Source organism: Protopterus annectens, chromosome 14.part0 (genome assembly GCF_019279795.1).
Source record: "Protopterus annectens isolate FY-2018-M chromosome 14.part0, PAN1.0, whole genome shotgun sequence".
NCBI classification, from domain to species: domain Eukaryota; kingdom Metazoa; phylum Chordata; order Ceratodontiformes; family Protopteridae; genus Protopterus; species Protopterus annectens.
In genome coordinates, this window is record NC_056748.1 from 44,280,336 (window position 1) to 44,303,514 (window position 23,179).

The following is a 23,179-nucleotide window of genomic DNA, read 5'->3' on the forward strand; positions in this document are numbered from 1 at the left end:
CCATAGAATGACACTCCAGGAGTGCGACACCACCCGAATGCTGAACTGCATTATCAGCATTAGAACATAAATCCTCCTGCTTCTGAATTTCATGTATCAAAGGTGCACACAGTACTTGCTAAGCTAGGGACACTGCAGCACCATTTCCTCTACATGTATACGCCCCTCAGATCATTAGCTGCTAACAGTAAGTGTTTAAATACAATGGGCACATGTGAGCATGTGACTGTTTTGGCACTATATTGTACAGTTTTGTATGAGATTGTAGTTTCATTCTTTTTTTTTGCTAAGTAAGTTGGGATCAAGTCATGATGCTTTGTCATTAACTACAATGAACTGCAGTGATAGTTCTCTGTCCTGTCCTAGCTCACAAGTTTGCCTTGGAGTGAGAGATGCCAGTGCAGAAAAGAAAATAATATGCAGACGTCATTACTGCCGCTGCATCTTACCTGTCCCCGATGTGTACAGGAGACAAGACTGAAAGGTCACAAAGGGCCATTCTACCAGCTTTTCCTTCACTTCCATCTGTACTGTGAACACAGTGTCTGGGCTTATGACCGGTATGTGCAACAGATCCGAACAAGGCAGCTGTGAGCTTCTGCATGGTGATGGCAAAATAAGTCCTAAGAAAGGGAGTAGAAGATATGAAGCAATGAACAGCAAATGGAGTTTGATACACAAGTGTATTTTAGTTTTTGGTTTACAGTATCGAATTAAAACTTTAAATGCAGAATTAAGTTACACTTTTGTTTCTGATCTACACAATTATTGCCAAGTTACTCCTGTTCTTTCTTTTTCCCATTAAGTACTGCTATGCTAAGGTGTTCACTGAATGACAGATAAGTGGCAGTCATTTTTTTCTTTTTAAATAGATGGCATGTTCCCTCCAGGGATCAGTCCTAGCTTTCAGTAACCGTCTGTGCTTTTACTTGTTCTTTGTGTTCTGTGTGTTTTTCTTTGGGTATTCCACTTTTCTTCTTCCTCTGATAAATAGCAGTATTGGTTGATTGACTTCCCTAAATTGTTCATGCATATTGCATTAAACCCCTGCCCTTTTGACTTGGGTTATGACTGAAAAGCTCAAAGAAGGACTAGTTCAGTTACTCAGTTAGCAAATAAATAAACAAGTTCAGAGGGTCTTACTAAGCTTACAAACATGGAGACCAATCAGAAAATCAGCCACATCACTCAGTATTTGCGGGGGAGACTAGCAGTGTCTGCCATTAAGCAGATTGTCCCCCCATATCTCAAAAGAAAATTTGTAATCAACCATCCCAACTCGTTTTAAAGGTTGCTAGAGAAATGCTCTGCTTGATATATAAGGACATCCTAATTCAGAAAGGTGGGACACATTGTGTCAGGTACCTGTCATGCGAGCTGGCATTGCTAATATGGCAGTATAGAATTAGGCCTCTGGAGTGGGTATTTCCTGTATGACTGGTCCTGTTTACTTGAAGAAGTTCAAAGAGCACTGAGTCCTTAGAAGGCTAAGCAGTAGTGACCATCAGAAACGTGTACAGCAATGAGTAGAGGGCAGGACTTTAAATCTAGCAGGTTAGCTAAGGGTGCTAACACCCGAGATGTTTTGTGTGAGGAAAAGTTGTTGATGTCACTCAAGCTGGTTTAGGTGCTTAGTGACGTACGTGCTGAAGAGAGCATTATATTCGATGTACGGCTTAATAAGGGCAGAATAAAGTAAGACTATAACTTATATGAACCTTAAGGAGGTACTACAATGGAAACGTTGTGCAAAGAAGGAAGATTTTGCCACCATTGAGACATGTTGATTAGAGGAGAGTTTCTTATCAACATAGCTATCCAAGTCCCCGAGGACTGAATCAGATTTCAGTGGAATGTAATCTATATGCTAAGCAGTGGTGATGCTATATTTACTAAAGGAAACTATACTGCATTTGGTATTGAGCATAAGCCTATGATTGGCACACCAAATATTTGTTTGGTCCAGCCCTTGTTGAAGAATTTGAGTATTACAATGAGATTTGAAAACCACCTCCAATTTCCGATTAGCTAGCCATAGCTCTTTGAATCACCTTTCATGTCAGAGAAGTATATGCCAAAGGCAGGGCTGTGTAATTTGCATTACAGTTGTAAAAAAGCTATATAAGTGTTACATCAAACAATGTGTTTTTTATTTATTTGTTAACAAAGTAAGCTTATTGGATATAAGTCCCTCTTCCAGACCAACCTAGGAGGATAAGCTGGCTAAGTGACTTCCTCAGAGTTATACAGTTTACAAGTGGAAACTAAATGACTCAAACCCAGTACCACAGGATAAAACTTGTAATGAGCACCTAACCTTAACCTTCTAAGCTAAACTGTTAGACTGGATTGTATACTCCAATTGTAGAATCAGACTCTGTACCTTGGCTTCATAAGTCTTGGGACCTCACTGCTGGATAGTTAGTCAAAAAGTATCCTTACAAATGGGCCTGAGAAAACACAGCTATGATATTTTATTTGACTTTTTCAAGAAAGCAAACATCTAATATATTTTTACAAATAAGGAAATAACTTCTCTACATAACTGTCATATGGATATATATGACACGGTAACGAAGAAGGAGAATAAGGACATGTGTAAGCATGGAAGATCTCCCCTGCAATTTATTGTCGACTTTGTATATTTTGCAATTCAGGTGCATGGTCTAGCATACACTTCACATGTATGAGATCCTGTGTTCATCCACCTCAGATTTTTTTAACAAACTCATGTTTCAAGCTTTAACACTGATGTTAAGGGAATCCATATGACAAACACCAACAACTGGTGCCAGAACCATGGCCTTAAGCTCAATGCTAAAATGAGCATCGTCATCTCCTTCGGGAAAAACACAGTGCCCATGAATTATCACATCGACAGTAGCCCTCTCAACTCCCATGGTGTGATAAGAGATCTAGGGACACAAGTAGATAGCATCTTCTCCTTTGACAACCATCCAGCCACTGTGGTTAGAAACTCCATCTATGTGGCACACCTCATTACAAAAGGTCTCTCATCAAGGAAGAAAGAAGGCATAATCCCTCTCTACTCAGCCTTCATTAGACCCATTATAGAGTACAATGCCCCATTTGGCATGTAGCTCAATAGACACACTGCAACAACTGGAGAGGCCACAAATATTCCTCACAAAGAGGATCCTAGGACTCAAACACATACCCTATACAGACAGACTCAAAAAACTCCAACTATACTCCATCTCATATTGCCTACTTAGAGGCGATCTCTGCCTGGCATACAAAGCCATGTCTGACCCAGTGTTGCTAGACATGCTTCATCTGAAATAGTCTCAATCCCTCCACACCACACACTTCAAATACCTCAACATCATCACCACATTAAACAGTACCTGCTGGAGGGACAGGTTCCTAACCCAGAGACTTCCCATACTCTGGAATAAACTCCCCATTCATGTCAAGCAGAGTACTTCACTAGCCCTCTTCAAGAAAAATGTTGACGAGTGGCTGAGTAACAGGATAATCACCCCAGGATCTCTTCAACATCATTGCTTGATAGGGGCACAAGGAACTAACATCCAGCCACAGGACAACTGGGAATATACTTGGGCTAGGCTTGTGTTGGCTCCAAAGCCATTAGGGTAGTACTCACCTATAAACCTATAAACCTATACATATATATATCTATATATATATATATATATATATATATATATATATATATATATATATATAAATTCTATCTATCCATTTCTATATAATGTGTGTGTGTGTGTATAAATACATATATATGTATACATATATACATATAAATATATAAATTATATATAAATTCTATCAATTTCTATATAATGTGTGTGTGTGTATATATATATATATATATATATATATATATATATATATATATGTATACATATATACATATAAATATATATTTTATATTTATCTATCGTGTATATATATATATATATATATATATAGAGAGAGAGAGAGAGTTGCAAGGGTGCTCGGATTCAGTATCATCAGTATCCACACGGGAGCATGCAAGGAGCTTCGTGTAAAAATGCTTGTGTTTGTGTTTCTTTGTTTTTTGGTGTATCATTCTGTTAGTGTAATTTATCAATGGAATGTGATGTGCTGTTGTGTTTCTTTGACAAAAAGTAATATTCTGAATATGTATACATTATAGAAACATGCATGTACATCCTTGCATACAGGCACAGAGGCAGATGGGAACACCAAAAACACTGATGTACCATTACTCACACTTAGCCATATGCACACATCCATGGAGACACACATCCAGTACCAAACAGTAATACACACACATAATTATTCAATGAAATACCCCCTCCCCAACATACAGACTGATACGTTCTCACCTTCTGTGCTGCAGATCCTCAGTAATGCCTTAGTGCCGATGGGTCGCGTTAGATAATGTTGAAACTCTTTCTGTAGTTTTTCAACTTGTCCTACATCCTGAATGTGATGAAAACCTGGGTAAAAGTAAATGCTGCCGCAGGTGGTCCTCGGAATGCAAGCTGATAAAAAAGCAAGCAACATCACTTACTGAAGCTGGAATAAGAACAGCAAAATAAATGTGATAAATCTAACTTGACCCCAGTTGAACAATATCCTAATGGGAGCTGTCTGACTGCAATGGACCTTGAAAGTTTCTTATTCTCAAATAAAACATTGAAGACATTACCAACAGTCACTAAACAATAAAGTGTGTCAGGCTGATTTAAAACATCTTAACTGCTTTTTGTGCACAGGTATGACCTCCTCTTGTATACCCCAGGGTTAAATTCTGTGAAATCTATAATAGAGGTTTGTATACCTTGTCAGTCCAGTTACAAGTTACAACTCTGATCACACAGTGCTTTGTGGGGAACCTACAGTGTCACCCTGGGAGAGCTGCAATCACATACAACAGACGTGCTCCAACATACCGTGTAGCATGCTTAACAAATGCTCTCATTCTAACAGCTTTGCACTATGGCAAACAATACTTCCGTATACCAGGATGGGATCCCGCTTTTCCAGAGATAATGTAGTACACAGGTTTCCATAAACAGTAAGACAAATTAGAACCAAATCAAGGATGGTTGCCACGAGGAATGAATAATCATGCCATTTTGTTATACGTTCTAATGAAGTCTGTTAACAGTATTTAAACAGATGAAAGTGCACAGTGATTTTTTAATGTTTTCCTGTTTTGATCTGTCCATTGTAATGGTTAGTTATAACATTTAGAACAGCTCTTCTTTGCAACAAAAAGCGGTTTCTTTACATTGGACTTGGAAGCTCTATTGGCGGTTTGGTATCTTATTTGACATCACACGTGGAGAGGTTCGCTTATGTTATCCGCAACCAGGGTGGCAGAGGAAGTCAAGAGGACAAGCAGCAGCCTTGGAAGGATTTGGAAGGAAAGGAAATCAATTCAACAATTGTGATTTTTCTGGGTTGCTTTATGACAGGATGGTTTCCTCCTGTATGACCTTCAAGTATCAGACTCACAAAAACAGTAACACTGGTCATTTGAGGAAGTCTGATTATGGAGACGAAAACGCGTGTACTGCAAAGGCGTTTATGTGTGCTTTTTATCTGTGAAGTTTTGTATGTATTTGGAATAAAATTCAGCTTGGAAAACTACCTCTGTGTTTTACTCTATGCTACAGGCACTTTTTGACTGTTTTCTTGGTGATTTTAGAGTGCCTTTCCACTGTACTTTTTCTTTTTGTCAATATCCACCTAATTACCTATCCTTTATAAAGACATATCTTACCCTTTACAGCTAATTTAACTTGTATAGCCAAGTCTTTGTAAATACAGTAAAAAACTACCCCATCTAATGCTTCCAACAATTTCGGTACAAACTGTGCAAGTTGTTTATTTTTACAATTGCTGAAATTTTAACTATGTATCTGTACCACAACTTGTTACCTAAATTTATGTTGAAACTGTGTAAATTTTTGAACTGTTGAAACTTTAAGTTTGTATCTATATAAATTAACCTTTACTTGAATAGTTGTACTAATGTAACTTCCTGGAGCTTATCTCCCCAGGACTCTACTGAAAATAAACATGCATCCAGTTAGACCATCCCGGTCAACAAATGTAAAATAAAATAAAATAAATTTTGTTAAACAGTAGTCTATAGCTCAAACATAATTTTCCTCTCTACAATCTTTAAATAATAAAATAAAATCCTAAATATTGTAGCCTTTGGTTTTACTTCATGTTGCTGCAATTCTCAGTTCTTCACAGTGACTTATTAGTTTAGAGTCATTGTATAAGTCTGCTTTACCCAAAAAAAGGGTAACTGTAGGTTCATAGGTTAGTACTAAGCTAACTGCCCTTGCGAGCCATTTTAAACCTAGCCAATTATCCCTTGTGAGACTCAAACCCTGCACCTTGTGTTTGTAAGGCAAACACCTTAACCATTAGGCCACCCTCCCAACACATTGGTTATGGCTAATATTGAATGTATTATTCATGAACAAAGAACGGATAGATGTCAAATGCATTTTAACCATACAGTAGCTCTATTGCTATACCCTGGCAATCTGCCAATTTTTATGATTGCTGAAATATTCATTTCCCTTCTCAAACTAACACAAAGAAAAATATGTATCACTGCTTTAAACATCCCATCAAGAGAAAATATCTCAACTGTGGAAGATATTCTTTCTTTCCTGGATAACATCAAAGCATCCTTTATGAAAGAATCATTCTTGGGGACCCAAACATGAATTGGATCTCCCTCATTACTGACTCTCTCACCATATTACTAAAGCTATTTGACTACACTCAAATTATACAAACCCCAATTAGGTTCAACAAGCCAATAATAAACAATTCCTTCTGGACGGGATACTGAGCACCAATCCAAACAAAATATCATCCTTGGTCACCTTACCAGACATACGTAGTGATCACCTTACCACCTTTGCAATTAGAAGTAATACCCATGTACCCACGAAAAATACTTTATTTAATGTAATCTAACCAACTTTAATCCCATCACATTCATATCCAATCCACAATCAATTAGATTCTATTCAAAACAGAAGGAAGAAACTGTAGCAGAAATGAGGAAAATCCCAGGATGCAAAATACTCCCTTACCAGCCTCAGTAAGAAGCTGAGATCCCTCATAAAATCCTCCAAAGCTAGTTACGAAAATAAAATTGCCAAAGATTCCAAAGACAACCACAAGGCATTCTATAGTTATGTCAAGAATCTAAATGGCAATGCTCAGATCTGCTCTGAGCTACAACAGAATGGCATTAAATATACTGATCCCAAGGATATTGCCAATATCCTGGCAGATCAATTTAGTGCCAACTTCAACCACCTCTCACCCCCTAAAGGGCCCATCTCAGTACCAAAATATTGCCAAATTCTGGTAATCACGACCACACAGGTAAAAAATATGCTCTCCAAAGCTAAGAATACAGCATCCATGGGACCAGATGACATCCCAGGCTGTGTACGACATGAACTATGAAATGAACAGGCACCTCACCTAAGTGTCATGTTTAATTATAGTCTCACCTCAGGCTTCATGCCCAGTGAGTGGCACACAGCTACAGTCATCCCACTCCACAAGGGGGATCCTCCTTGAATCCTGGGAACTATTGTCCCATCAGTCTGATGAGCCTGATCTGCAAAGCCATTGAATGCATTATCATGGAACTTATACAAAAAGACACTGGCAACCTTCAAACACTGGACCCCACCTAGTTTGGTTTCATAAAGGGCCAATCTTGTCTCCTCAACCTGATTGACTTCTTCAAATCAGTCTCCAGAGCCATGGACGAGGGCAAGGCAGTCCACACAGCCTATCTGGGCCTTGCCAAGGCCTTTGACATCACTCCCACTCTGAAATCATAGATAAACTTACTAAACTGGTCATTAATCCCTACGTCACTCGATGGGTTGCCAACTGGCTTACTGACAGAACCCAGACTGTAAAAGCAGTCGACTCTAAATCCAGCTCCAGACAAGTGACAAGTGGAGTACCTCATGGTTCAGTCCTGGGACCACTCTTGTTTGGCATCTACTTCTCTGAAGTACAGGCCAGCACTAAGGGACTCTAAGTTTGCAGATGACTGCAAGCTGGGAGCCATTATTGAATCCCCAAATGATGTGGATATTCTACAAAAGGGCCTTACAGAAACAGATGCCTGGTGCCAGAGCCATGGGCACAAGCTCAATGCCAAGAAATGTATAGTTATCCCCTTTGGGAAAAAACATGTACCCATGAATTACCACATAAGTGGCAGTACAGTAAACACTGAAAGTGTGATAAGGGACTTAGGGACACAGGTGGACAGTGGTCTCACCTTCGATAACCACATCACCACAACAGTCAGGAAATCCTTCTATGTGGCACACCTCATCACTAAGGGCTTTTCATCCAGAAAAAAGGAGGTCATTGTCCCACTGTACTCATCCCTCATTAGATGCATTATAGAGTACAATGCCCCATTTGGTATGTACTTCACAAGACATCTGCAACAACTGGAAAGGCCACAGAAATACCTCACTAAAAGAATCACAAGCCTAAAGCAGATGCCATATGCCGATCATCTAAAAAAACTCCAGCTACACTCTGTCACATATCGCCTACTCAGAGGCAATCTCTGCTTAACATACAAGGCCATGTCAAACCTAGAGCTGTTGGACATGCTACACTTAAAGAAATCCCAATCCCTCAGAGCCACACACTCCAGGGATCTAAACCCGGTCATCACAATGAACAAAACATGCTGGAGGGATAGGTTCCTGACCCAGAGTCTCCCCATACTCTGGAATAGACTGCCGTTACATGTCAAGCTGAGCGCCTCTTTGGCTCTCTTCAAAAGGAACCTTGACAATTGGATGGGAGATAGGAAATTCACTCTGTGAATCACGTCAGTCACCCTGCTAGACAGGGGACCGGGGAAGTAAATATTCTGGGAAGAAATAGCCAGGGAATTGTTGCGGCTAGGCTTGTATAGGCCCTAGGGCCGATAGCCTAGTACCAACCTATGAACCTATAAAACCATTCCTCTCAATGATGGTGTCCTGTTTAAACAACTTTCTTTAATGTTCTAAATAGTCAGGCACCAATTAGGAGAAAGAGAGTCAAGAATAACACTACCCCTGGCTGTCCACTGTTACCAAAATAGTCATCCATAAAACAAATAAAGTTTAGAAAAGCTGGCAACAAAACTGAACTCCAAAAAAACATCAGAACTTTAGATTCTTCCATAATCTTACCAAAATGTCAGAATAGGTAAAATCCACTACTACTACTTTGACTCACAAAGCATTAACCATAAAAAAAAAAATGGTTCTGGGGTTCCATCAAAAACTCTTAACCCCCTGGTAGATGTCAAAAGCCCAACCCATGCCTTGATATGGATACAGATATCACTGCCACTCTGTTCAGTCCCCACTTCATAAGCATCATAAATTCATTAGTCAATAAAAATAACAATATCAATCCACAAAATACTTCTCAACCCATCAATTATTTCAATACCTTCTTCCTCCGCTCTGTCACCACCTCTGCCATAAAGCAGTCCCTCCTCAAACGTAAACCCACCCCTTAGGTATTGATGACTTAAAAGGCAACTGTCCCACATAGCCTATCCATCTTAATTCTCATAAACAGATCTTTCCAAGAATTTTGTGTCCCCTCCCTCTGGAAGGAATCTTATATGCTACCTCTTCACAAAGTAGGCAACATCACTGAATTATTCAAACACAGGCCTTTAACCATGCTTTTTCCCTTATCTAAAATCCTGGAGAAATGTATCTTCATTCAACTACTTAAATATATCACAGATAAAAATCTATTACCTCCAATCCAGTATGATTTTAGACCACAGCACTAATACTGCATTACTCATCTTCATAAATACTGTCAGTCAAAAATGCAACACACGAAATATTGTATCTCCATTATTCTTAGACATATCAAAAGTCTTTGAGACAGTCTCCCATGGCAACCTACTGTCGCAGCTAGCATCCTTAGGCCTATCCTATCCCACTCTTTCATTATTCTTAGACATATCAAAAGTCTTTGAGACAGTCTCCCATGGCAACCTACTGTCGCAGCTAGCATCCTTAGGCCTATCCTATCCCACTCTTTCATTATTCTTAGACATATCAAAAGTCTTTGAGACAGTCTCCCATGGCAACCTACTGTCACAGCTAGCATACTTAGGCCTATCCTATCCCACTCTTTCATTATTCTTAGACATATCAAAAGTCTTTGAGACAGTCTCCCATGGCAACCTACTGTCGCAGCTAGCATCCTTAGGCCTATCCTATCCCACTCTTTCATTATTCTTAGACATATCAAAAGTCTTTGAGACAGTCTCCCATGGCAACCTACTGTCGCAGCTAGCATCCGTAGGCCTATCCTATCCCACTCTTTCATTATTCTTAGACATATCAAAAGTCTTTGAGACAGTCTCCCATGGCAACCTACTGTCGCAGCTAGCATCCTTAGGCCTATCCTATCCCACTCTTTCATTATTCTTAGACATATCAAAAGTCTTTGAGACAGTCTCCCATGGCAAGCTACTGTCGCAACTAGCATCCTTAGGCCTATCCTATCCCACTCTTTCATTATTCTTAGACATATCAAAAGTCTTTGAGACAGTCTCCCATGGCAAGCTACTGTCGCAGCTAGCATCCTTAGGCCTATCCTATCCCACTCTTTCCTGGTTCCAAAACTAGTATGACAGAGGACAAGCTGTTAAATGGCAGTCACGCTACACTACTACCTAACATTATCTGTTGGTTTATCCCAAGGATCAATACTTGGGCCCCTCTTGTTCAACATATTTATTAATAATTTTTACACTTCTGATAAACATGCCAACAAATCCAATGTGCCAATAATCAACCCAGAGTCATACTCAGCTTCAAAAAGTCCTTCAGGTTGACTCCTTCAGTCCCATCAAAATTTGGCTGTCCAAACCCAACCTCATCATAAAACAAAAGAAGACAAAACTAATTCTTTACACCTCTGAGTTTAATACAAACTTCAAAATCACCTCCTGCAACAAAAGAATAGGTGAAATAGTCTCCAACACTTTACTAGGTATCACTGTTTATGATAATGTGAAGATTGACTTACATATTCAACAAGCTATAAAAACACCAAAAGTTAGGTCTGTTATGCAGAGTTAAACAGTATCTCAGCTAACGTGGCAGGATAACCCTTGCCTTTTCCTGTCTTCTTCCCACACTCTGATATGCTTCACCAATTTACACCAAATTCCAGGCCACAGAAAAGAGCAAATGTGAGCAATATTACAATAAAATAGCCAAATTCAAATCCAGTAAAGCTTGCTCTTCTCATCACTGCATTGACCTTAAGCACCTCAGGTTGTTAGAGCTACCCCACTACCACACTCTCTCTAAATTAAAAGTATCACACGGTGTAGTGCATCTTCCTGAAAGGTGCTCTGCCCTCCTATCTTTGCTACAAAGGTACACCCTCAGCTGGTAACTCCACTCTAGTGAGAACCATCTCCTCATGGTTCAACAGTCAAGCATCATGGCAGGAGATGCTCTGTATTTCAGCCATGTCTCCAAATCCTAGAATTCCATCCCGCTCTCTATTAGACTCACTGAAAACCTACACATTTTCAGAACTGAACTAAAACAACCTCTCCTTAACTCTTTCCTATAACCTCTATTATAATGTTGGATTAGACTGCCATGTAGCCACTGCCACCTAGCACTACCACAACAAACTTAACAATTCTTTTGAACCACCTCAGTACTGAAACAGCGGAGTTGTTTAAACACTCCTGCAACATGCCATTCCTAATATGTATTGTGTATTCATGAGCCTTTTTGTATTATTATTTCACACCATTGTGTACAAATGTATAACGTTTTATGTAATACAGCATTTCATTTATTCGTATCTAGCTCTTTACCTACAAGATCTTTAACAAATAATAAACAACTGTAGAGAGCTATTACATCTTTAGATATAAAGTTATTTCTTTAAAAGAAAAAAATGCACCTTGATCTGAATTTCTGATAGGAGACAACTATTTGATGTCTACCATTCTTTTCCCTGCACTAGTCCAAAGCCTTGTTGTTTTTGGTCAGAAAGATGACCATATGGGCATGCTTTTTTCAGTGTTATTCTGTCATAAAGCCTGCATTCCTTCACAGATTTACATTATCCAGTGTACTGATTTATGTAATGGTAGTTAAAATCACCCACCTTTAGTGTTTCTTTATGATCTATAATTTATTAAATTAATTCTAAACTTTGTACTTGGTGTTCAACATTTAACTTTAGACTTCTATAATCTGGTATTACTCTTAAGTGATGTCTTCTAATCAAGTCAATAATGTCAACAATAATAATTTCAAAATCAGTATTACTTATCGCTTATCTAACTATCAAAGACTCATGGTCGAAAATAGAAAGGCCTCAACCTAGTGTTAATGTAAAAACTTAAACTAGTACATTTTTGAACTGTAGGTAAATTAATATTTTCCATTTCCCAGGCCTCATTTAAAACCAGCATTAAATAATTACTAATGCTTGCCCGGGCATACATCTCATCTGCTTTATTGATCAGGTTACGTGAATTCCTATAGCTGTACTTACACTTTTTCTACTCATGTTTCCTTCTTGCATTTCTACAATGAAATTGTTGAAATCTAAAAAAATGTTTTACAGAATCACTAAGATTTTTGGTTAGTAATGGCACATCCTTGTAGCTTATGTGGACTTTATCCTGTGTGAACAATTTTCCCTTATCTTTAAAGTCTTCCTTTATTTTAACTAGGTTGATGTCCTTTGTAGTGGTAAAGCAGCTTAACCACCTGTTAACCAGTATTTTCTTTGAATACTGATAGCTAGTTAGCCCAAATGATTATAATATTTCACAAAGGCAGGCGTCTGCCCCATATTTCCTGATGCACTGAAAAGATGTTTTCTTCCAGGTTGTACATATGAAAATAAGGGGGTTCTGGTCAAATCATTAACCCTTCAAGCAAAAACACTGTATCAAAAGACCATCTTTCCTTGAGGTGTTTCTTAATGCATTTGTTGCATTGACTAACTTTAAACCACTTAAACAAGAAATTGTAACATTTTCTTTACTAATTAAAGAAATTTGTCTTTTTTTCTTTATCATGGGATCACTTATAATTAATATATCACTTTTGATGTGTCTGTATATATCCTGTAGTGTATCTTGCTGAAGAATAGAAAATTACCCCAGTGATCCTCCATTTAAGTTTCCTTTCTCTGTCTGAAAAATGCATCCTTTTCAGAGTGCCAGTCTAGCATTTTGCATTCTCTTAGGACTTTTACTGGCATTTGGCAGTGGTCAGTTACTATTCATTGCGTTGTTATCTTCAGATAAGCTGGAAAGTAAGTTATGTGAGCATACATAGTCAGATAAATAATAGTCACACAGTGAAAAAGCATCATCAAAATCTGCAATGAGGGACAAATTATCGATTTATGTTTAAACAGATGGAGGATTCTGAACGTCTTAATTCTTGTGGTATTTGTTGCATATACTTCACAACAAGAGGAGATATTTAACAATGGTTTACTATCAAATGGTTGAAAGGCCAATAGTTGAAAGTAACATACCCGAATAACATATATGTGAAAATCCTTTATTCGACTGTCATAAACACCCATTCAGAATGTCGAAACTACAATGCAGTTTGAATAAATGAACTTGATCACTTCATTGTCATCGCCGAAAGCCCATATCGCCAAAAACTAATTTCGCCGAATTTCATGCCATCTGAACATAGTAGCGGCAGTGTGTATGCCCTTTCCCCACTGTATTGCGACCCTGGAATTAGAATATATAGTTGGGGGTGTGGAAGGCATAGCCCTCCACCTATCTTGGTTTCATACTGACCAGTTTCTGTTAAGAGGGTAAGTAAGTAGTGTTTAATCACACTGGGTTTGATTTGGTGCAGGTTTGGTTTCGCAAAGGGTGGAAAAATGTTGAAAATGGTCGAAAATGTTGAAACATTTTGATTTTCGACCATTTGAATGCTTTCACGTTCTGAATTTCGATAATATGATTCTACATTATGATAGCTTTGCTTTCACATTCTGAATTTCGATAATATGATTCTACATTATGATAGCTTTCCATTCTGAACTTCAACCATTTGATAGTAAACCTTTAACAATATATCAGATGCAGAGAGAACAAGTATATTTTGGCAGTTTCCAGTCCTTTCAGCATCATTGCTTAACTTGCTATGTTATTCAGGACTACTAATTTCCTTCTCTAGACTTGCTAATCAGAACTCCGCATTTTTATACTGACGCATTTGTTACACACTGTCATTTCTAGGCCTGGAAACATGTCATTACTAAGACTACACAGACTGCATCCAAAGCACTAATATATATCGTTTTCTTCTAGCAGGGACTGTATCCAAATGTGTGCTATCTGATCTCTACTTGTTTGAATAACATCTCACAAATTTACAGCTATGACTGTCTGACCTCCTTACTGCAAAACAAATGTAAAATATACAGAAAATAAGGGAACTAGTGCCTTGCTAACTGTGGAACATGCTGTTGTGGTCTAAAATAACAAGCATGCTATAGAACTGCTTCCAAAATCAGAAAAAATAATTTAAGTGGATCTGCTCATTGTTGTAGCTCTGTATACACACACACACACACACACACACACACACACACACACACACACACACACACACACACACACACATACACACACACACACACCACACACACACACACACACACACACACACAAACACACACACACACACACACACACACACACACACACACACACACACACACACACACACACACACACACACACACACACATACACACACACACACACACACACACACACACACACACACACACACACACACACACACACACACACACACACACACACACACACACACACACACACACAAACACACACACACCTAGTAACTCAGCCACTGCTAGACTGCCTTACTGCAAAGCCAATATAAAATAAACAGAAAATAAAGGAAATGAGCACTTCGCTAGACAGAAATAACTAGACAAAAATACCTCAGAACCACTTGAGGAATCAAAACAACAGTTTAAATGGAATTTTTTCCAGTAAGTAACATGCCAGTTTAGTTTTAAATAACAAAAATACTTCAGAATTGCTTCAGGAATCAGATAAATGTATATAATGGAGCCAATTCTGGTCACACAACCCCCCCCCCCTTTGGTAGCCACACCACTGCCTGAATTCCTTACTGCAAAATAAATGTGAATTAAACAGAAAATAAGGAAACTACCACTTTACTAGTCAAGGAACAGGCTAGTTTGGTTGCCTGGGACTGGAACAATGTGCTTATTAAAGGATTTACTTGGTTTATAGCTCCATGAGTTCTTTTTACTGCATTTCTTGTGGATTACTAGTCATTGTTTATAATAGTTTTGTGAAATTTTTCTGATTATGTAATGCGTATTAAAAAATGTGATGAATATTTTTCATTTGAGGGTGCTGGTGGAATAAGGAAGACATTATTTGAAGAAATATAAGAAGTATCTGATAAACATATAAATGTTAAAGAAATTGTTGAAGAAGACAATGCTATGGCATATATGGTAAAGCCCAAACTATGAGCCAGGCAACCCAGGTTTGATTAGTGCCTTGGGCATCTGAGGCAGTGGCGGGGAGGGATGGGTGAACCCATCCTAAGAGGAAGGGAGTTCACTGATGACACTCCCTAATGGGAGGCATGGTCCAGTGAGGGAAGTAGGCCTCAGACAAAGTCAGTGAGCATAGGGGAGGGAGTAGGGAAAGTGGGTAGGGCATAACAGTAAAAAAGCCCCCCAAATGGAATATGGAGGGTTGAGACCACCCAGGATGCACTTAAGTTCCACAACCGGTCCCAGCAGGATACTAAATAAATCCAGGGGGGTTAGTAGTAGCTGGTAGACCTAGTGTAGACTAGGTGAGGACCCCGCACAACAGTGCCATTAGAATGATGCAGCAGGGGGAAATTGACAAAATTAAAAATAGAAAAAGAAAGAAATATTGGCAAAGAGAAAATGTGGGAAATTGATAGTATGTGATAGTGTATCAAAGGTACAGAATAATTTGAATCAATAACAAATATGGAATGTGTTAAACTGCTATGGTTTTGTTAAAATGTTTATTAATTTATTGTGTACTGTATATTAAAATTCATGGGCGTTATTGTTAAGCAATGGATAGTTAAATGAGAAGTAAATATGAACATTGTCTACAATTAATGCAATTTTATTTAAGAGTGAGAACATGTTAAAAGATGTGAGATGGAGAATTATGAAGACAATAGAAATTTCAGGAATTCTAGTTTGTGCAGATGATTTTATATTATTCATCAAAAAGCAAATTATAGATGGTAACATTGTTAAAGGAGGTTGAGAAGAACTTAGTAGTGGTTGGAGTAAAAATAAAGAAAGGAAAAAATAAACATTTTGGGGATATTATAAATATAGGTGGTGGTGTACATTTTACAATCAAAGATGTTATAACTTTATGTGCATTTTTTGAGAAGAAAGAAAGAAAGTGTGAAAAAGAAGTAGACTTGAATTGTTCAGACAATGAAAGGCACTAAACAATTAAATTACCTTTTCAGTTTGATAATTTTATTAATTTTATTTTGCTAATTGTCCATGCAAGCAATTGCTGACCATGTACAGTTATGCGTATCTTAGCAGTCACGTGAAAGTAGTAACTGCTGATTTATGGTTTAATTTATGAAGTTATTCTGTGTTATATGCATCAAAAGTATTACTCAAAAAGTATTTTATCTTAAAAAAGCTTATTTTATAGGGTTTATGTTTATCTAGCAGCAGTGCAGCTTCATGAAAATGCTACATAAATGACAGATGTGTTTTTCTTTCAGTATTTGAAGTCATGCATATTCATTTGCATTGCATTTAATATTGGTTTATTTTTTTCTTAAGAGGAAACCATATTTTTTGCTAAGAAAACTAATTTGTTAGTTTGTGCAGTGACTCTGTTGTTGTTGCAGCTGGCGCTCTTCCAGCTGGGATGCTGAAATAAAATGTTGTTCTAGATGCTCTAAGGTATCATTTTGACAAGATTTATACAAGGGGATTGGTCTGTGCAGCCTTAAGTTTCATGTCTATTCATTTATTCATTATAATTCAGTCACTGAGTAAAAAGACTGATTCTAGACCCTTTTCAGCCAAGACCTGGGCCTTAAGGCAACATTGTGAACAGTTAATATTTACATGTACAACAGTAACAAATAATATATACATAAATAATATATATGTACAGTGTAATACATCAGATGTACCATCAATCCAAAATTTTAAGAAAGAGGTAAGTAGACAGCTTTCTATTATCCTGAAAGCAGGTACAGGATTCTTCACTTGACAAATATTCTGTAAGTTTTGCCTTACATGCCTCTAAGGTGTTTCATTGTCAAACCTCATATGGAAGATAATTCCAAAAGGATTAGCTCAATTTAAAGAAAACTCTTTCACCATAGACATTTTAAAACTTGGTCCAATTGGATACAAGATGTCACCTTAATTATCTGTAAGGGAGAAACTTTGCTGCTACATTTGAAGTTTTGCTTTTAAGGGTGGACAGTAACCTTATGAGCTGATTTTGAATGCCTAAACAGTACTGTAGCTCTGCTGTTTGTAGGAAGTCAGCCAACATTTTTAAATAGGTCACAATGGTGGGTGGGGGACTCTGTGATGAAAACAAACCAGCATATTGTATTTACTGCAGCCTGAATTTTATTTATGTTGGAATTGGAATGGAAGGTTAGTAATGGAAGGTCATATTCAGTTCTGCAGGTGAAGACATTCTGTTCTAAGGCTGATGTGCAGAGAGAAACAGAAAAGATGGATAATCCTATAACATAGTGTAGACTGAGTTATTGTTTACTGACTATCCTTGATGTATGTTGAGAAAATTTTAATGATGGGTTAAAGGTTAAGCCAGGGTACATTTGTTCAGTAAAGTTAGGAATAGTATTACCACTCTTATCAAATATTATAACGGGAGAGTCTGTGTAACCTCATACTTGTGACAAAGAGCATAACATTGAAGTTGATTGAAATGGTGTACAGCCAGTTACAAAGAGCAGTGAAACTAGAAGGAAATTTTGCTGTAGTTTGTATGTGTCATTACTGGACTGAAAGGACAGCCAATTATCATTGTATATAAGTATGTTAACATGTGAAAGGTCTTTAGTCATTTCATTGGAAAAAAGTAAAAACAGAAGGAGCCTATCATATAGCTTTACAGTACACCATTGTAAAGAATGCCTGTCCCTAACAGGGTGTCATTCATGTGTACATGGAATGGTCTGCTCTTGAGGTAACATTCAAACCATTGTAAGATATCCTTCAAAATTTATATAATGCATTTTACAGATAAGGTATTAAAGTACATTCATTGTTAATATAAAGGATTATTTAACTGACATTTCCAGTTCAATGTTATTTCTTTTTCTTGAAGAGACATATGGAATATAACACTGTCTCTTAAAATTATATACATTTATGTTACTTTTTCATAATTGATAGTATTTGACTTGTCTTAGATTTTTTGAAGCTGTAATGGTTTTCCAGGATTTTGTACTTGAATAGCACTTCATAGGGCTATAAAACCAGCATATTTCACATTCAGTCATCATATTATATAATTATAAACAGGCAATAGCTTTACTCAATGCATCAAATAGTTTTATTCCTGACATTATGGGAATTCTCCGTTTTATTGAGTGTACTAGCTAGATTTTAATACCATTGACTTTCAGCATTTTGTTGGTAACCAGTTTTTCATGGATTAATATTAGAAAAGGTTTTCCCATCTTATTGTATTCCCTGATATTTTACCTGATGGTTGGCTGATTGATGCCTTCAGAGCAATTATTTATCCAAATATGATAGAAATTTTATATTTTCCCAACTGTAACAGGGATTTTATAATAAATCACACTGGCTGTTGAGTAGGTACAGTAGGTTTAGGCAACAGTGACTCTGTTTTCCCTAGTGTTTTGGGTAGTCAGCTAGACAGGATAGTATATATGATCACTTCAAACTGGTATACTATAATCTAAGTAAGATAACTCAGTGAGAGGAATTCACCCATGAATGACAATCAAAAGTTTTTTAGGGACAGGTTACTTTTAAGTCACTATAGGTCAGATGTCCTAACTGATCAAATAGCAGACCATGATTTTTCCCCTTTTAAGGGCTACAAAAAAAAAAAAAAACCACAAGAAATAGCGCACTTAATCTTACTTTATCATGCTACTTTGGCAATGTGTGTAGTATAGATATTAAGTACAGTGAGTCAGAATTCTTGATAAGACATAAAACTTTTAAAATAATTGCAATAATAACTGATGAGTCTTGTAAATTCTTGGATTTTTCATTTTCCAGATATACTACACATGAATGTACCTCAGATGAGAACAGAGGAAAAGGTGTTCTGATCCTGGTTCATGACAATATTCAATCCTTATTAACAGTCACTGATAATTATCTGGTTCATTTATTTGCATTTATCTTTCTAAGGATCCCTCTGTACTTGCTGCCGACTATCATAGCCCTTCTATGAATATGCTCAAACATCATTGGATTCTTCAGTACTTTCATAAAGTTCTTGACAGTAGAAAATGTAGATTACTGGGATATTTTTAATTACCCTAACACTGACTGGGTAAACTCTTTAGCCAATCATATTCAGAACAAGAGTTTTTGGAAATTATTGCCTTTCATGGTTTTCATCAAGCTGTTGAATATAATACTGGATATGGTTTAGTTTCGATCTTTTTAGCCTTTAAATCTGAGAACTGCATTTCCTAGATTCAAACTGTGCTCCCTTAGACACTTCAAATCACAACTCTATAATTTTTCACTTACTTAGTCCTAATGTTGAGTGTTACAAAATTTAAAAATATAATCATGATCAAATTAATTAAGCCTATTTACATAAGGTCTGTGGACTGGTCTTCCCTGAGTTTTAATACTGAAAACTGTGTGTAGATCATAGACCTATGATGATATTTTATGGACTAATACAGAATGCACAGCAAAACTTGAAATAAAAAACGCAGTAGGAATTCAAAATCTCCAATTTGATGACATTATAAGTTTATTAAATTATATAAGAATAAAAATAAATTATCATGACTTTTTAGCAAATTTTCTGCTTTTAGTAATACAGCTAAACCAAACAGAATACCAACATTTTTTCAACTCAAAATAAGAAAAAACTTATGAGATAAGATTAGCCCATAACAGCAACAAAAGGGAATTGTTCAGCTATATCTACTCCTATCCAAAAAAATGAGAATCCAGTTCTGGTTCTATAGGAAGAGAAGGATGTAGTTGTTAAGTTTAACAAACATAATTCCAACATATCTGCAAGTACATTATCCAGTTCTGATTCTGTACCAAGAATATTGCTGATGAGTTTAACAAATACATTTCTAGCATATCTTTCATTATTAATGGAACTTACAAGGTCCAGCCTATCTATTCTGATACTTTTTTCCTCAAATTTATTTTTATTTCTCAAATACATTTGAATGAATTCCATAATATTTATACATAACATCTTAAATAACTATGCACACTATTTACATTAGCCTGACACTATAACAGATATTAATGTATACAGTTACTTTATAAGTATGTCCAATTCATTATCAGAGTATCTGATCAATTATTGTTTAGTGTCAATCAATGATAAGATTTTTCCCCAAGGGTTTTTGATAAATGGCTTTGGATAAATTCTTAGTTCTTTAATTTTAATTTCCAATAATGCTGTGGTCTTCAGTAGGCTGTAGAAGTCTTCCAAAGTTGGTATTGTGTTTGTATTCCATCTTCTTGTTATACACTTCTTTGAAATTGCAAGTATAGTCCATACTAGATACATGTTTGACCTATTCATATGAGGACCTTCACTCACATTAAATAATACAAGAGCTTTAGTTAAATAAAATTATTCATTAGATAAAGCTTGTAGAAGAAAGTTATTAATACCATTCCAAAATGGCTTCATTTTAACACAATCAAAGAAAATGTGGTTCCAATCTGTGTTGTGTACTTGCTCACATCTCCAACATATTCCTTTTATCAAAGAACTAATTTTACTGATTCTGTCTGGGGTTAAGAATGCTCTGTGCAAGCATTTCCAATTAAAAATTTCCAGTATTGTGAAAAGGATGTATATTTTATCGATAATAAGATATTTGTTTTAATATCTTCAGTTAACTGTATTGAGTGTCCTTTTGTTATATATTTCCAATATGAGGTTTTGGGTGTTGTTTTATAGTTTATCAATATTTTTTAAAATTTTGAAATAATGGTTCCCATGTCAAAGTCATTATATATGACATCATATATGTATTTCATAAATGTAGGTATTTCTTTAAATGAAGAATTGTTAATTATTCTACTTAAATCTTGTGAATATGACAGAATAATCTGTAAAGTTAGACAGTCCTGTTGTGGAATTTTGTATGTTGTTTTTATTACTTGCATATCTAACACTTTTAGTTCTTTGATACATTGGAGCCAACAAACAAATTCTTTCTGTTCCCAGGAATTAATAATTTATCTATATATTTTATGTGGAAAGTTCTTTGTGATTATAAATGGTGTTAAAAGATCAAACCAGATTTTTAAATCTATATTTGCATTAATAATTTTCCTAAATGAATCAATGTTATAATTAATCATACGAGTTTTAGTGGGTTTACTTATGTTATATTGCATACTAATACATAATGGCAAATTGTTTTTATCTGTTATTTGAATTTTTTTTGTAACTCAAATTAATTTATTGATAGTACAGCTAGTAATTCTTTCCAATTTGCAGAGTAATTTGGACTTATCCAATCTGAGATTGTTTTAGATATTGATGCTTTTATATATGTTTCTATATCAGGAAAGTTTAATTTTCCCTGTTTCCATGGTCTGATATGATGTATTAAAGTTATTCTGTTTCTTTTGGGATACCATAAAAATTTTATTAGGCATGAATTTATTTCTTTAAGTATATTCCTTTCTGGTAACAGTTGTATTGCCAAGGCTATATATAGGATCTTGGGCAATAAAACCATTTTTATTAACTGTAGTCTATCTTCAAATGTTAAAATTATTTTGTTCCATTTTTCCACAGAGATTTTAATTGCATTGATGATATTATTGTAGTTTTTCGTAGACTAATTCATTATTATCCTTGCATAACTCAGTTCCTAGATAGATTCTTGTTTCCTTATGATATGATCCCCCTTAGTCTGCAGTTCTTTTTTTTGTTTAAAAATAAAAAGTTTGATTTTGATTTATTGAAATGGAGTCCTGAAGTCATGTGAAATTTGTCAATTAATATATCTAATTTTTCAAATGTCTCTTTTGTATTAGACAATGTTAGTAATATGTCATCAACAAATAGCATTACTTTAGAATTGTATTGTTCATAAACATCTATTCCTTTGATTTTTATATTGTTATGAATTGAATCTGCCAATTTTTCAATAGCCAGAGCAAATAGAATCGGTGATATGGGACATCCTTGTTTAATGCCTTTTGTTATATGTATAGATTCAGAGGTAAAAGGACCTAATTTGACATACGCTAAATTATTTGTGTGTGTATATATATATATATATATATATATATATATATATATATATATATATATATATATAGATGAACAAAGGATGCAGGAAATTCAAATAGCATTAGGATTTTGAATAAATAGTCCCAATTTAGGGAATCAAAGGCTTTCTCTATATCTAAGCCAATTATGAGTGTTTCTTTATTTTCTTTATTAACATAGTCTATAAGAGAAATTATCCTTTTAATATTGTCATGTGTGTGTGTATGATATATAAATCCAGTTTGATCATTATTTATTTTTTTGGATAGTGGTATTTTCATTCTGTTAGTTAATATTGTCATAAATATCTTATAGTCATTATTTAATAATGATACAGGTCTATATGAGGTACAGAGGTTTGGGGATTTGTTTTCCTTTAGGATTGGTGTGATTAAGGAATATCTCCAAGAGGGTGGCATTAAAGCTTGTGACTGAATTTCTATACGAGTTTTATGGTTGAGGGATAGTATCTTTGAAGGAAAAAGTTTATATATTTCCATAATTATG

The 23,179-nt window shown here is 36.0% G+C and overlaps 1 protein-coding gene across 1 annotated transcript in view; it reads right to left on the reverse strand.

Moving 5' to 3' along the window:
* Window positions 1-23,179, reverse strand: part of LOC122788622 (protein transport protein Sec24A-like) — a 198,240-nt gene that overhangs the window by 55,519 nt on the left and 119,542 nt on the right. The window contains exons 6-7 of the mRNA XM_044055521.1: window positions 4,359-4,517; window positions 450-623 (exon numbers count right to left, since the gene is read on the reverse strand). Coding sequence (XP_043911456.1) covers window positions 450-623; window positions 4,359-4,517 — 333 coding nt within the window. The remainder of the gene's footprint in view (window positions 1-449; window positions 624-4,358; window positions 4,518-23,179) is intronic.